The sequence below is a fragment of the Amblyomma mixtum genome, chromosome 9, assembly GCF_055824585.1.
Source record: "Amblyomma mixtum isolate Tamu chromosome 9, ASM5582458v1, whole genome shotgun sequence".
Lineage (NCBI taxonomy): Eukaryota > Metazoa > Arthropoda > Arachnida > Ixodida > Ixodidae > Amblyomma > Amblyomma mixtum.
In genome coordinates this window covers 59393842-59409649 of record NC_143020.1, presented here as the reverse complement: position 1 = coordinate 59409649, position 15808 = coordinate 59393842, and the positions used below count along the sequence as shown (strand labels likewise).

General features: G+C 49.5%; 1 protein-coding gene across 1 annotated transcript; it reads left to right on the top strand.

Annotated features, from left to right (window-relative positions):
• Window positions 1–295: 295 nt before the first annotated feature.
• LOC149329214 (uncharacterized) lies at window positions 296–15808 on the top strand. Its single transcript, XM_089559208.1, has 3 exons — window positions 296–640; window positions 9830–11118; window positions 15439–15808. The coding sequence occupies exons 1-3, from the start codon at window positions 296–298 to the stop codon at window positions 15806–15808; spliced, it is 2004 nt and encodes a 667-aa protein (XP_089415334.1).

The following is a 15808-nucleotide window of genomic DNA, read 5'->3' as shown; positions in this document are numbered from 1 at the left end:
TCTTCATCAACTTCGATCTGCTCCGTCCGGCGGCACTGTTCGCTGATCGCACTCTTCTACGTAGGAGAGATAAATGCTTTGACATTGATTTGAATGCAGTAAACGGAAAAATTGGTGAAATGGGCCCCATGTTCAACTCATCATGCCATTCGCGGGAAATCAGCATTCGAGCTAGCTCGAGCCATGCCGCAGGCATCTCTTGCAAAAAGGGGGCGCTGACGTTGCTTAGGTGCACGTACTCCTCGAGGCCTGCTTCCAGAAGAAGAGGAAGAAAGCAAGGAGGAAACCTCGGGTCATGGCGGAAGACCTAAATTCGACCCTTGGCAGTGGTCGCCAGGCTTCTCGAATTTCATTCTTGCGCAGCAAGGACCTACGATCGGCAGGCATCTGCCTTGGCTGCGCTTGTGGTGCCTCCTTGGTCGCGGCCGTCGGAGCTCTGGCCTGGCTGGCCGGTCACTGGGCTGCCAAGCGGGATAACGCAAGCCACACTGTGACTCCGTTCTGCTGTCCCAAAGAGGCAGCCAGGCTGTTCGCCGTCATCGACAGTAGACAGGAGCCCTGCACAGATTTCTTCGCGTACATCTGCAAGAACGCCATCGAGCAAGACTTCGTCCAGCAAGACGTCGTCAGCGACATGGCGGTGAGCATTCCTTTCGCGATCAACATGGAGGCTTCGCAATTAGTAAACCCTCCTGGGTTTCTCGGCGGTGCACCAGTGAAAGACGGCAACGCAATAGGTGAAGACATTGGCGGTTCAAACGCTACACTGGTTGATGTTTTCTCTTTGTGTTGTCATTTTCTAGCTGTACACTTTTGCAAGGACGTGGCACACCCCCAAAATTTCCCCATTCATTCTATGACGCCAGTGGCAATAAGTGGTACAGTTACATGCGTGGAGCTTTTTTCGTTCCTCAGGCATTTATAAATGACACCTCTGAAGATTTATTTGCATTTGCATGTCTCTCAGAAAGTACCGAAAGCAAAGTTATTAGAAACCATCTCAGTGTTATTTTCTGGCATTTATTTTTTCAATGGCTTCGAATGCTCCCTAAAGCCACTATCTGAACTATAAATGATAACAGTTCTCCACCACCGCGGTATTAGCACGAAACAGTCTTCTGGTTAGCCGTCAGGCAAGAGTGGTAAGAAAGCGAGAACTTAGTTCGCACCACAGAGCAAGAGTGCAGACTCCGCTAATAAGAGGGGCTCATTTTTGCTTCATCGGGAAGAGCTTGGTGGGGCCCCAGAAAGATCGCGCTCAGATTTCCGTTGGCTCTGGTGCAGCAATCCCACAGCTGCTCCAGCAGTAACGTGATGCTGTCGCTTCCTCCACGTTGTTATTCAAACACACGCATACGCCGTGGCGTAAGCCACAGCTTCTTCGTAGCGCTGCACTAGCGTAGCGCTGCACTACCGCATTTATGGTCTCATATACCCTGCTTCATACACCTAACCTGCCGTGTCGCGCATGCTTCTACGTGCGCGCTCCCCATGCAGACATGTTTCGCGTCTGTTCTTTCTATTTTGCTTTCTTTGGACGGCGATGTAGTAAGTGTTGGTATTACATCAAGAAAACGGTAATGTATGTCCGGTTTAACATTCAGATTTTACTGCTGGGCAAAGAGAGAAAGAGTAGTGGAGTGCGCTGGACTAGTCTCAGGAACCTTGGATACTTTAATATGTGCTGACATCGCACAAAGCACATATGCTGTATATAGGAAATTAATGCACCTTAGCTTTGTAGGTGGAACATTGGTGATAGAAAGAACCTTTACTGCTGAGAGAACAAGTTTCGTTTGTGATATCATGGTTTAAGCCAACGACAAAAAAAATGGCTGAGGCTTAACTTGGTTAAGCCTGGAGAATGCGAAGCATCATCGTGTCGCGTAATTTGGAGGCGCACAACCACAGCGACGGCGCGAGGTGGGCCCCCGTTTCTCCACTGTCGTGACGTCATCGTGTCACGTGGTGTGACGTCATGTATCACGTGATTTGGAGGCGCACAAGCAGAGCGACGGCGCGAGGTGGGCCCCCGTTTCTCCACTGTCGTGACGTCATCGTGTCACGTGGTGTGACGTCATGTATAACGTATTTTGGAGGCGCATAACCACGGTGAAGGGCTGAAGTGGTAGCTAAAGTAGTATGCTTCGCATAAAAATGTACATTTCGTACCGTCCACGTGCGCAGCCGGAGCATTCAAATAGCACTGCATAGCATGCCCTTCTTACGTCTCGTATTGCGTTTCCGTACCGGCCGCCTCTTGGCTTGGTTGGTGTACTTCGTTCTCTCCTACTGGCTGTCAACATACCGCCTGACAGAAGCCGACGACGGCCACACGTAACGCAGGAACGGGCGTCTAAGAACTGTGCTCTTAAACATAAATATGTAGGATTCTGGAGGATGAATAAAATCCAGGTTTATAACACTTCGAAACAACAGTCATCAGGCCTTCAAAGTAAAATCACCCTGCGCTAGTAGTGACCTCTCACGACTAAGATCATTCATTTTGCCGCCCGCGCTTGGGGTCATCACGGACCGGCATTCTCCGGTACTGAAGGTTCTTGAACGACTCACGGAACTGCGCGCGACTCATACCGTCCTCCTTGTAGATTTTTGTAAGCAATTCAAAGGTCAAGTTTGCAAAGTTTGCAGCTGATTTCACGCACACACGTTGTTCTTAACGCTCTTGTCTTTTTCGCACTAACCCGACGAACAGCTACTGCACGCGCTCACCTCAGCGGCTGTAGCTCGCCAGCTAACGGCCTGAGAGAAACGCGGCAAATGACAGTTTGTCGTTCAAACTTGCGCCTGTGCGCACTCAGTAGGCGCAGTGACCTCCCTCGCCCGGTATGCGCGCTACTTTATAAGTTCTGTTTCTTTTTGAACCCACCATATAAAAATTTTTATAGTTTTCAGGTCTCAGAGGCACAGTCTTTACGTAGTCTATTTAAGACTTTTCCTATAGCCTGCAGCTACTTAGTGGCAGCATTCTTCACAGCGCTCAGTGTATTCAGTTGCCTCGCGACACAGCTTGAAGGTGCTTGCTTTTACCATCAGCGTACATATTTCTCGTCTAACGCAAGAGCACAATACGATATTTCATTGCTTATTTCTCTCGTGTCTCAAACGACTTATAAGGCTATTTCTGAACAGTTGGTCTGCAGTAGGCGTATTTTCTCATGGTGGTCAGCGGGCAGACTCCGGCACACTAATGGTACGGTTACGCCCCCTAGTTAGAGAACTGCTCTCCACTTATTTCAATGCGCGAACCCAAACCTTGCATTATCACGCCCTCTTGCGTCACATGTCCTCAGTAGACGGATCACTGCAGGCGCCCACTCTCTAATCGGTTTAGGCTACATTTTCATTTACGTAGCATATGAGGGGAGCGGGGGAGCGGGAGGGGGGGGGGAGCATCATCGTTATACCCGGAATAATTCCTGTATTTATTTGTGACGCTGAGTGTGCCGCGCGGCATAAAACATGGTGTTAGTGACTAACGGTAGACTATGTTACAAAAACGCATGAAGCCCGGTTGCGTGTAAAAAGTCACATAATTTTCGGGCGTAATTGTTTTTCGTTATCCACACGTTCAAAGTAGAGTCATTGTTGGCAGACAGCCTGCCTCTTGAAGAACTTGAGCGCGCACCAGTAAAGTTCCTGGACATGTGCACAGAAGGTGGTGGACATTGGTGCCGGAAGCGGGTGCTTCGCAGTGAGGGCATTTTTGCGGCAAAAGAATCTTGGCACTTTGCCACTGGTTGAGAACTGCAGGCGTAAGGGCCACTACGACACGCAGCCGCCTCAGAGAGACCTCCTCCACCCGTGATAGGTTGGGGGGAAGGGGGTAGATACACGGGGGAATAAGAGCACGTGTACGCTGCCTGAGGGGGGCTGAAGATGTTAGATGTGTCAGAAGTGGATCTGGTGGCAAAGAGGCAGGTGGAGTTTGTGGAATGTCAGTGGCACGAGATGTCATGTCAGGTGCGATGCTGTGGACATCAGTGCGAGCTTGTGCCCAGTGAATGAGTATAGGCACCGGGTAAGATTTACAAGCAGCATGTATGGCCTGGGAAACCCGAAGGGTACCGCGGACTTTCTTTAGATGCTTCACGGCTTCTTGTGAATGGGTACATAGGTGCACCTTGTTATAAGGAGGGTCGTCAGGTAAGGCTGCGATGGCATTTAATACCGCTTGCAGCTCCAAAGAAAGAGGTGATGAAGTGTCAGTAGAGTAGGTTTGTCGGCCGTAGAGTTGAGGGTGTGCCGGGCTTATAAAAGTAGTTGATCCTTCTGTTGGGGTTATGGCAACATCTGTGTAAATAATGCAGCTGTCATGTTGCGTAGAAAAAGTTTGTGGTAACGGCGGTGAGAGGAACTCCGACTTCTTATGACGAGCAGGCTTGTTTGATGTAATGTGAGAGTAGTCCCATGGAGGTGGTTGAGGCGCGAACTTCAGACGAAGAGAAACTTTCCGTGCTCTATTGGTTTGTCTCTGGGTAATTAAATCTTGCAGTGTGCTGAGCTGCGCATACTCCTGCAGCAGACAAATAGGAGTTGCTCGGAGTAGGCCAGTAATGACTCGCATGGCTTCGTGGTTGAGTGCTTCAAGTGTGCACCACTGTCGTTTAGTAAGTTGTTTGAACTGAGCCTGGTATAGGAGCCGAGGTTGAAAGACAGTACGAACAAGTCGACGAGCTGTATCAGAACGTGCACCTCCAGAGCGATTGGCTATCCTGCGGATGAGGCCAAGTGTGTTTATACCGCTCTTGCGCATAGCTGACAACCAAGCAGTGCCCTTGCCTGAAGCATGAACGTGCAGGCCTAAAACGTTCGTATGTTCCACCTCAGGAAGTGGGGCATTGTATAGTGAGCACGAACGGTGTGGCTTTGAAAGTACGGCGGCCATCTTTATTGCCAACATGGACATAGCAGGATTTCGAGAGGTTGAGAGAGAGGCCAGTGTCGGCAAGAAAGTTGTGGAGGATACTGAGAGCATTTTGCAGGGAGTCTTGCTGCACCTGAGCTGAGCGATTTGTGGACCAGAGAGTGATATCGTCTGCATATGCTAAAAACTGAACATTAGGCAGGGGGGAGAGACTGTGTATCAGAGGAATGAATGGGATGTTAAATAGAACTGGGGCTGAAACTGAGCCCTGCGGTACACCCCGATTAGAAATGAAGCGGCCTGTGGGTTTACCATCGACGCGGATAGCAAATGTTCGTTGCGAAAGAAAGGCATGAATTGCTCGACAAAGCAGCAAGGGCATGCAAATGATGCCATTGTGTTGAGAATGGCTGCGTGGAGAATGTTGTCGTAGGCTTTCGTGATGTCTGTTGCCAGGACTGTGCGAACGAGACGGCTGTGAGGTGAGCGACGTATAATGTCGTTGGCAAAGCGGTCAAGACCATCCTCAGCTCCGTATCCTGGTCAGAAACCAATTTGAGCAGACGAATATTTCTGATGACGGTCGGGCCACCAAGAGACTCGAGTGGCAAGCAGTTTTTCATAGAGTTTACAAATAGTTGGGGTAAGAGAAATTGGTCGTAGGGCTCCAAGAGTTGTGGGTGGTTTTCCGGGCTTTGGTATCGGAACAACCACTAAATGTTTCCAATCGGATGGCATTTCACTGGATGTCCAGATTTGGTTAAAAATTCTGAGAAGTGAAGTCAATGCTTCACCCTCCAGATTCCGGAATAAGGCATAAGGTACACCATCATGACCAGGTGCAGTGTTAGGGCGGATGTCTTCAATGGCAGCTATAAGCTCAGCCATGGTGAACAGGCAGGCGATCTCATCCTCTGCCTCATGTTTAGGACTGACTGGAACAGGCGCCGCTGAGCAATCATAATTTCGAAAGAACTGAAGTGCAGCTTGCGAAGCGAATTCATCTCGAGAAAGACGAAGGGCAAGGCGAATACTATCGGCATAGTCTTTTACGGACGGCTTGCGTTCCATGGAATGAATTACACGCCACAAGTGGCGGTTGCCGAGAGGGGTGTTGAGTTGAGAACACCACTCTTTCCAGCGGTTGTGCAGAAGGCGTTTAGACTACCGACGGGCTTTAGCTGCGACTCTATGAAGTTCGGTTTGTGCGTGTTGATCTGACGGATGGTGAGTGACGTATACGTCCAGCTGCTTGCGCCTTGCCCAGAGATTAAGCAGGTGAAAGTCAGGATTTGGTTGGTCTTCGTTGATAGTAGAAGAAATTGTGTTTTGAGTTAAGACAAGCTTGGATGCAGAAAGGGCCGAGGCAGGAGTTATTGAGAGAAGGCGACCATCCATACGAAGACTGTCCCAAGAAGTGATATGGACCTTGCGACGAATTTTACGTAGTGTACTTGAGACAAAGTCAATTAGAATGGGGGAGTGATCACTTCCCCAGGTGTCTGCTTCGCAAGACCAGTGAGGTTTGCCGGGACCAAGCCACCATGCAGGTAAGGTCCGGAGTTGATGGAGGAGCACGCGGTCGGGTATAAATAGAGGAGTTGTTCAGAAGTGTAAAGGACTGGTCGAAAAACGTGTCGTAAATCTGATCTCCACGTTTAGAGTTATGAGTGTATCCCCAAGCTGTATGTGGCCCATTAAAATCTCCTCCAACTAGTATGGATACACCTGGGTAGGAGGTGCGTAGATGGGTAAGCCATCCAAAGCTGAGTAGAGAGGTTTGGGGCCGACCATAAAAAGAGACCAATACTACTGGAGTACGCTGCGGCTTAGTGATAATGGCAAGTACTTCTTGACGGGTATTGCACCAACGAGATAGGTCGACGGGAGAATGTGGCGTCGAACAACGAACATATATAGCTGCTTTTCCAGGAGGAAGACCACTTCGGCGGTTGGGTATTGATGGACAGTGATATGCACAATAACCAGACAGAGGAAGGATGGCATTATGTTCCTGTAGAAGGAAAACCCAGGCAGAGAGTTTGCCGTCTTGAATACGCAGCTTCAATTCAGGGCGCTTATTAGTAGGACCCCGACAGTTCCATTGTAGCACATGGGAAGTAGCGTTAGTGGTCATTCGCTTGCAAAACAGATGCAGTCATCTGAGGCAGTTGCTGCAGCAGGATAATCAGGGATGACATTGAGGTTGTAGTTGTAGATTGCTCGGGTTGTTCATATTTTGAGCCTGAAGGTTGAGGCACTAGGCAGACAGGCGTAACTGGGGTATACGCGGACGTTGTAGTAGGAGAGAGCGACGTCGGCATAGCTGGTCAAGTTGTTGGCGAATGTTGGCGATCGCATCACCGATGGCAGAGATCTCATCAGACATAGAGGGGTTTAGCGGAGGAAATTTGTCTTCCTTTTCCACTCGTTTCGGGAACCTGGCTTTAAAACATAGGCATAGGAAGGGCGGATACTAGAAGGTGAGGGCAACGATACTGGCGGTTTTTCAGTATCATCCTCATATGTGTCTGCTGACAGAGCATCAAAAGGGTTGGAGATCTTGACTCCAGGCTGAGTAGGCCCAGCAACCGGACGACGTTTCTTTCGAGGGCATTTAGAATAAGTGATGTCGTGGTCGTTTGTCTTACAAAAAGGACACGTGAATGAGGGAACGCCATCCGCTCGTAGTTTGGGCAGAGTGTCTTGCGATGCAGGGCAGAACTTTTTGATGTGACCTTGTCGCAGGCACCGATAACAGAAAACTGGTGCAGGACGGAAAGGCTTCGGATGAACGATTCGTCCATTATAGAAGAATCGGGTGGGAAGTTATAATGGCCCCGTAAGCAGGAGAAGAAATATGCCTCGGTTCCCTAGTCGGCGGGCATTAAGCAGTGAGTGGGTGTCGGAGTACAGATCCGTCATCACTTCCTTCGGAGGCGCATTAGGTTCCGTTTCATAAATGACACATCTTTGCAAGTCGGGTCCAGATGCTAGATAGGCGTGCACAGGTACATACTGTGACTCGCTGGTATATAATTTGTCAATATGACAGATCTTTTCAGCATCGGCAAGTTACGGTACTTGAGCAGTGATGGAGTTGGAGGGACGATAGTAAATAAACCCGCGGTACCCTGAGACCACCATTGCACGGTCAATGAGCTGCTGCACCGATCTTGAAGGAAACTGACGTTATGTCGTATTCCAAGGTAGGCTTAATGTGCACTCGGAAGAAGCGATTAAGTTCAGGGAGTGAATATTTCGATGTTGTCATCTTTGAAGGGGTAGGATCGGTTGGAGTGGCCTTTACCTTTTTCGCAGCCGGTTCAAAGCTGGCATCAGAGACAGTCCGCGCAGGAGTGGGAAGGAGTGGTGTAGGGGTAGGCACAGGAGTAGGCAATGCGGTAGGGGTGAACGATGATTCGTCCCCTGCAGGTGAAGACGGTGACTTGAGTAGTGACGAAATACCGGGTGCAGGAGGAGTTGAGGTGCTGAGGATACATCCTTGAGGTGGAAGGGTAGGCGAAACAGCAGACGCATTAATAGCAGGATGTGTCCTTTCCATGTCATAATTACAGTTCATGTCCGTTGGCCAGGCTGAGGTAGGCCTGCGCGCCTCACAACACGAACGTAGGCATTGTGAAGGCAGTGTCGGAGGGTCCGTCCCGAGATCTTGTGGCGTTCTTGGGATCTTCAGGCAGCTTGAAGAGGTGACGCTGTGGCCGGGAAGATAAACACAGCACAAAAAAAGCTAAGAAGTAGCCAATCGGTACAGACAGGGCGACCGCCCACTTTGGTCTTCATCGTCATCCTCATCCTGTAAACAGGCAGTGAATAGCCTATAGGCGAGATTGTGTCTCCCTACCGGACACCTATATTTACTGGAATTTTATTGCTAATTTTATTTGGAACTATGGTCGCTGTGCAATCCCTATAAATATCTTCAAATATTTTCACATAACACTCTTCTATACCCTGATTCTGCTATGCCTGTATGACTGCTGAGGTTCCTACTGAGCCGAACGTTTTCTCGTAATCAAGGAACACTATATATATGGGCTGGTTATATTCTGCGCATTTCTCTATGACCCGATTGACAACGTGAATATGGTCTATTGCCGAGTATCTTTTATAAAAGCCTACCTGATCATTTGGCTGATTGAAGGTTTTCCTGACCCTATTAGCGGTGACCTTAGTAAATACCTTGTAGGGAATAGACAATAAGCTGCTCGGTCTGTAATTCTTCACGTCTTTGACGTCTCCTTTCTTATAAATTAAGGTAATCTTACGTTTTTTCAAGCGTTAGGTACACTCAAGGTCACAAGGCAGTGCGTATACAGGGTTGCTAAATGTTCGAGCACAATCTCTCCTCCATCCGTCAACAAATCTGCTGTTATCTGATCCTCACCAGCTGCATTCCCCTTTTGCATTGCACCTAAGTCTTTCTTTACTTCCTCCTTCGTTACTGACGGCAGGCCCCATTGCTGTGCTCTACTGCCTCCATCAGTAACACTCTGTTTGCAATCGCTACTGTATAGATTTGTGTAAACCTCTTCGGTTACGTTAACTTTCTTATCCATATTGCTAATGACATTGCCCTCTTTGTCTTTTATCGCATGCATCTGGTTTTTACGTAAGCCTAGTTTTCTCTTCATAAACTCTCTAGTTTTCTAGTTCTCTCTTGGGATGCTATTCACAAAAATATCCAGGAACGATAGCTTCGGCATTAAACAGCCAAGTGTCGACGCGCAAATTTTGTCATGCACGGATCAAACCGCTTTTTGTTTCTTTTCGCGCAAGGACCAAATAAAATGGCGCTACTCCCTGTAACGCGAACAGACGCGGGAATGTTCTGCTCGCGCAATAGGCCTTTTTTTTGTTACTTAGACATCGACAATTTCAAACTTCGCATTGCGCCTGCGGGATTTTCTTTTTTTCTAGTGGGATGTCACCACCAACATCATCAAGGGTACCCAGAACTACAGCAGTGAAGCTGCGGAAGCGCTCCATGCCCTTTACACATCGTGCATCCGGGAGATATGGCAGCACGAGAGGCGCACCAGAGACACCGTGGCTAGCATGCTGGAAATCGCCAACGTCACCGGGCGATTGAGAGGCGCGGACCTGCTTCGTTTGGTGCTTGCGGCCGATCGGCAGTACCACCTGACGTTTATTTTCGATATAGCGACCACGGCCATTGAAGCAAGAACACAGCTCACGTTCATCAGAACAAGATTCCGGACCGTCCACTATAAGGCGTTTTGCGATGCGTTCTGCTATGCCCTCAGTCTATCCATCCTTAATGGGCATTTCCACACTAACTACACCGCTGAGGACATCGCCAAGTTTGAGAATAAATTTCCTCCAGCCAGGTGGAGACACTCATCCATCTCTTTGGCAGAGATTAGCGACGCTTTCGGACATCTGGAAACGTCGCAGTTCAAAGAAATATTCCTCCAGTTCTTCATCGACCTTGAATATTTCGATACAGTTGCGGCGGTGTCCAAAGCTGACCTTCTCAAAGACATTCGTCTCCTAACTGACGCAAGGAACCAGCCGCTGTCAGTATTCTACGTGGTGCTGCTTCTCGCCCTGGAGGCCATGCGCTACATTCAACAGGACGCCCCTCTGAATTCACCCACAATGCGTAGCGAAGACGTCTGCTACAAACACGTCTACGAGAGCGCCCAGCTATGGCGCGTCACATACGTAGCGGCACTCTCGACTCCCGCTAAGGACCGCCAGCTACGCAACATCTTCGAGGCCACACGAAAAGCGCTGTATAACTACGTCCCTCTCCAGCGGCTAGTGGCCGCCGGGAACGACACGCAACACTTCCGGGCCATCGTGAGCAACTTTTCGCTCATGCTTCCTGGTGAACTGATTTTCCAGAAGCCGGCCGTACCCCACATGTCCACGCAACACTTCGCCCGGAACTTGTTCTCGGCGCTCAAGTTTGAGTTCGACTCTAACAAGGAAAAGGCGCGACAAGGAGTGCCCTGGTTTAGAGACGACGCCCAGACCAGAGTCATGGACCGCATGTTCTTTGTGAACGAGACCACCCTGTACGTGTCGTCGCTGGGCTACGGCTGGCTGAGTTCGGGCACCACTGACCCACTGCTCGCCGACGCTGCAGTGGTTGCGAGTCGCATGGCAGCCCTGCTGTGGATTAGCCTGGTTGAGAGGGGCGACTGGTCACCTGAAACGACAACGGCGCTCGAATCGTACAGGTAATGTGCATTACTCCGACGTGAATTGATGAAAGTAAGCGCGGCACAAAAATGTCTTTCGCCAAGGATCTTGCGCATTCTTTTGCATTTGTCCCAGATGCGAGATGAAGCTTTGGTGTTTTCTTGTATGGTGTACTCGACAAAAAGGTTACAGAGTACTTCGTTTACGAGGTGATTAATTAGGGACGGATGGATTTTCGGAAACCGCTCGTGGAAAGCTTGTTCTCGGTTGCAAAAGTAGTCTAATTCAAGAAAAATGATTAGCGTTCCGGAGTTAGCAGGTAAGACTTAGGTAACCGCTAAGCATAGCCTCTTTCACTCACTCGCCGTGCAGCATAAGTGTGCGCCCTGATAAATTCTGGCAATTACATACGGAAGTTATTGCTTTATTTGTTCTTGTCTTTGCGCATCTTTGTTCTGCAGACTATAATAGATGATGTAGTTACGTACAGTAGACCATGAATAACACATATCCGGTGTTATTCTAACCTAACACCTACGAAAACAGCATCACATGACAGCATCACATCAGGCTCCCCACGAGTTGTGTGCATAGATCAAGTTGAAAAATTACAGGGTAAACTCAAGCTCCATCTTACGGATATTACGATGTGGCGTTAGTGATTTAATGCACCTATATACATAATTGGTCATTCGACACTTTTTATTAATATGTCAATGGGAGTTATCTTACCACTCCTTGCGCAATGGTGCCGCGGTTAACGAATACGCCTTTTCCCGGCGATGGCAGGTGCCTCCACCGCTCGGTCTTGTGCGACCGAAGTTTCTCTACCCGTACAACGTCTCGCCATCAACCACTAATTTAAATGGTACCTCTCAGGGTGGTTCGTTTGTTCGCAGTCCGATGGGTAGGGTAAGACGTCCCCTCTGGGTCACGTGACATACATAGCCCACCTAGGCTGGGTCTCCGGGCTTGGCTCCCTCGGCCACCTTACGCAACCCTATTTATCGCTCACACCGCCGACAACGCCGGGACCTCTGTCGCTGTCACGTTATACATGAGCACACTGCCATTGCACCTTAAAGAGCTCATATTTCGCTCTGCACGGCTGTAATTCATACCGCAACAACAAAGCCGTCCTGGCTTTGTGTTAACCAGCGTGCACAAAACCTAACTGGAAGATACGTGGTTCGGTGTGTTACAAACATGAAAAGTCTTTCTGATAGTAACGGTGACTCCCTGTGCGGGCCTTGACCCCATGTCTGATTCCAAGTTAGAGAGGGGTAGAACTAGCAATGTGCTCACGTTCCTGGTGGTTTCTCAACGCTACAGCGTTTTCACTGCGTCAGGACCACCGGAAAACTGGAGGTGGTCGCATCAATTCTTGCACGCCTTCGGCCGATCACTTGCGCACAGGAGGTATCTCAAGAAGCGTTTGTTTTACGGCGAGAACCACTGAGCGTACCCTGAGCTCTTCGGCATATCATGCCCACGACACAGCTAGGGAGTTGCCCGAGCTACAGCGCGTTAACAATCAATACTTGCGCCTAAGCAAAACACCTGCGGGGAGCCGCCTTCTGACCCGCTTACACATATCCTACGCAACACATACAGAAGAACGGGTCCGCATCCCTGAAGCCTGGCGCTTTGCACTCCAGGTGCGACCCCTTCCGAAGAACATGACTGCAGACACCCATGATGGTCGCCGTCTCGCGCGGGCGGAGGCTATTTCTCAACAATATGGCCATAAGCCAGGTGTCTTCTATGTGGATGCGGCCAGCCCACACCATGGGGGTTGGTACACGGCGGCCGTCATCCACCAAAACACTACAGTTCAGGGCCTTACTTTCCGTGCCACAAACATTACATTTGCGGAAGAGATCGCCATTGCACTGGCCGCCGCAGATCCAGAGTCCCGAGTCATTATTACGGACTACAGGGGCGCCTGCCGCAATATTGGGCAAGAGTATATTCCAGACCATGCTTTCAAAATTCTCCACACATGCGAATACACAGGGTTTCCGACCCATCGTACCATCGTGTGGGCTCCGGCTCATGCGGGTCTTGAGGGGAACGAGGCAGCCGACGCTGCCGCCCGCGCGCTTACTCACCGGGCGTCGCCTCATCCGCAGCCTGATCCGGAATTCAATTTCAATCCGGCCATCACCTTTAAAGAGATCACCTTTCTTTATCAAAATTTTCATGGTCTCTATCCCCCTCCCTGTAAAGGCCTCACCAGGGTGGAGGAGCGCTGGCTTCTCCGCCTCTATACCAATACTGTACTGTGCCCGGCAGTACTTAAGCACTTTAATTCTTCTTTCTCGGGCGCGTGCCCACACTGTGAGGAGGAGGTTTCGGACACCTACCACATGGTGTGGGCATGCCCTTCCAATCCTGCCTACCCACCCCACCTCCACCCCACTCGAGAGGACTGGGAAGCTGCCCTGCGCGGCTGCTCCGAACTCCATGCCCAACAGGCATTGGTAGCTAGAGCCCGGGCCGCTGCGGAAGCTACAGGGATCCCGGACTAGGGATCCCTCCTAGTGTTTGTAAGGGGCGGGCCCTTCCGGCTCGCCCCATCGACCTCTCACTGTAAATAGAAATAAAAGTTTTCCTCCTCCTCCTAAGATAGGCTGGAACAAAGTAAAGTCAGGCAGCCAGGGTTCAGCAGGAAAAAGGGAAGTCTGACTTGGGGGAGCCGCAGTTGACGAGACAAGAAGCTTTAGCCCGACTTGTCGCGAAAGCTACCGCGCAGCTTAAGATAAGAAAAAAAAATAGTGGCAATGAAAGTATGCTCTACATTAGAGCCATCATGCACCCGATCTAAGAGATATATCGTGCTACGGTGAGGCTGTGATGTTACAGATAAGACAAGCAAGTGGTTTCAGCGTGCATGTGCGCTAGCGCCCCACCTGTATTTTCGTTTCGGCTGTGCCCAAAAAAAGAAGCCCTCAACCGCCGCCATGTACGGCACCGTGAAAGTCGTCGCCTCGCATGGGAGACCCTGTCGTGCGCAGAGTCTGCCAAGCGGGAGGCCGGTCAGCGCTGACGTCGAAATGAGCGTCAGCGTAAGATGAGCAGTGCCCGTATCCGCGAATGCCACAGGAGACGACGAAAGGAATTTTAAACATAGAAGGGACGCATGTGTGTTTTATAGAAAACACCTCATAAAACGACGCAAAGAAGGAGGTGCATAAGTGATTTAGTCTTTGACATCCCCGCATTGTGCGAGACCTGGAGAGAACTATTGCACCCTTAAGCGTATTAGTCTGCCGTGAAAAGCTATACAGAAATATAGATGTTGAAAAAAATCGCCAGTCTTCCGCACGTACCTACCACAAGATATAGCTCGTCTGTTTTTACGGTAGCTGTTCAGTGCTATGTCAGAAAAAAAAGTAAATTAGCACAGCACAACGCTCATTAATCCCGCTCGTTGGTTGCATCACTGAAGCGGTAATGTTTAAAGGCTGTCGACGAACCGTCTCTAGCGTGGGGCGAAATTGCAGAAATCTATAGACGGCAAATTTTCTCGGAAGACCGCAGGACAGGACGCCCTTAGTGCTTGCTGCCATTGTATCGTACGATCCATTGTATCGAACGGAGCCGCCTTGTACGCAGATCGGCCCATGCTGTGGACTCCGGGTTTGACAAAATGATTTCACTTCATCGTATACCACGTCGTGCTTTTTCCGAAGCTTGTCTCAATTAGTCGTGCAATTAACATCATTTCGATAGCACTTTTGGAACTTTGGGCTACCAGAATTGCACCCTCCACTTGTTTAAAACTTGCTGGTCCAGAAAACAGTCCAATTGTTGCAAATTTTACCTGAAAGAGAGTACTCGGCAAGATGAAAGCTGTCCTTTCATTATCTTTAGATGTACTCATTGATTAGCTGCTCGTGAAATACGTCGATCAGAAATACCTCCCGTTGAAATCTTTACTCTTTACGTTGTTAAACTGATTATTACCAACTGAAAACCGAATTGTTGGTTTGCCCAAGAGAGTTTTTGCCTTTCAGCGCCTCTTCGAGAGGATATGTCTAAACAAACTTACATTAAAAATGAACATATAGTTAGCCGCAAGTGCTCATGATGCTACCTTTGCACATAATGCGAGGCGCGAAATTTTTTCGGCTCAGTGAGGAATCATCCAGACACAGCGCCATATACTAAACGGAAGAATGTTTGGGGGTTTCGGGTGTCAAAACTTTAGTGATAGCTGAAACAATCTTCGGTAATGCATTTTCAGCTACTCAGGAATGCACGAAACATATATCAGCGTAATAGACGGAAATCACCAAAAGAGGCCCACATATTTTTGTTTTCTCTTATCATGGCTGACAAACCTTCCATTGCAGGGAATGCATCCTAGCTACATCGTCCGCCCAATACCTTGCATTCATGCACGAAGTAGTAGCGCTCAAGGAAGGGCTGCAAATCGCCGCCATTGTCGGGGCAGCAGGCACAGCCCCCGATGAAGCCGTCCGACCTGCGAGAGCTGCGTGGTACACAGTTCAGGCTGCCTGGAGCCTCTTCCGAATGTCCAGGGCTCAATTCTTCTACGCGCGCTTTGCCTACTACCGTTGCAGCAGCGCTTACGCTAGGCCTTTAGTGAATGAACTTATCAGGGGCAACGCTGACTTTGCCACAGCTTTCCAATGCACTCACAGCACGGACACGGCTGAACAAGGTGATGACTGCGTCGAGATTAATGGGCTGAGCAGATAA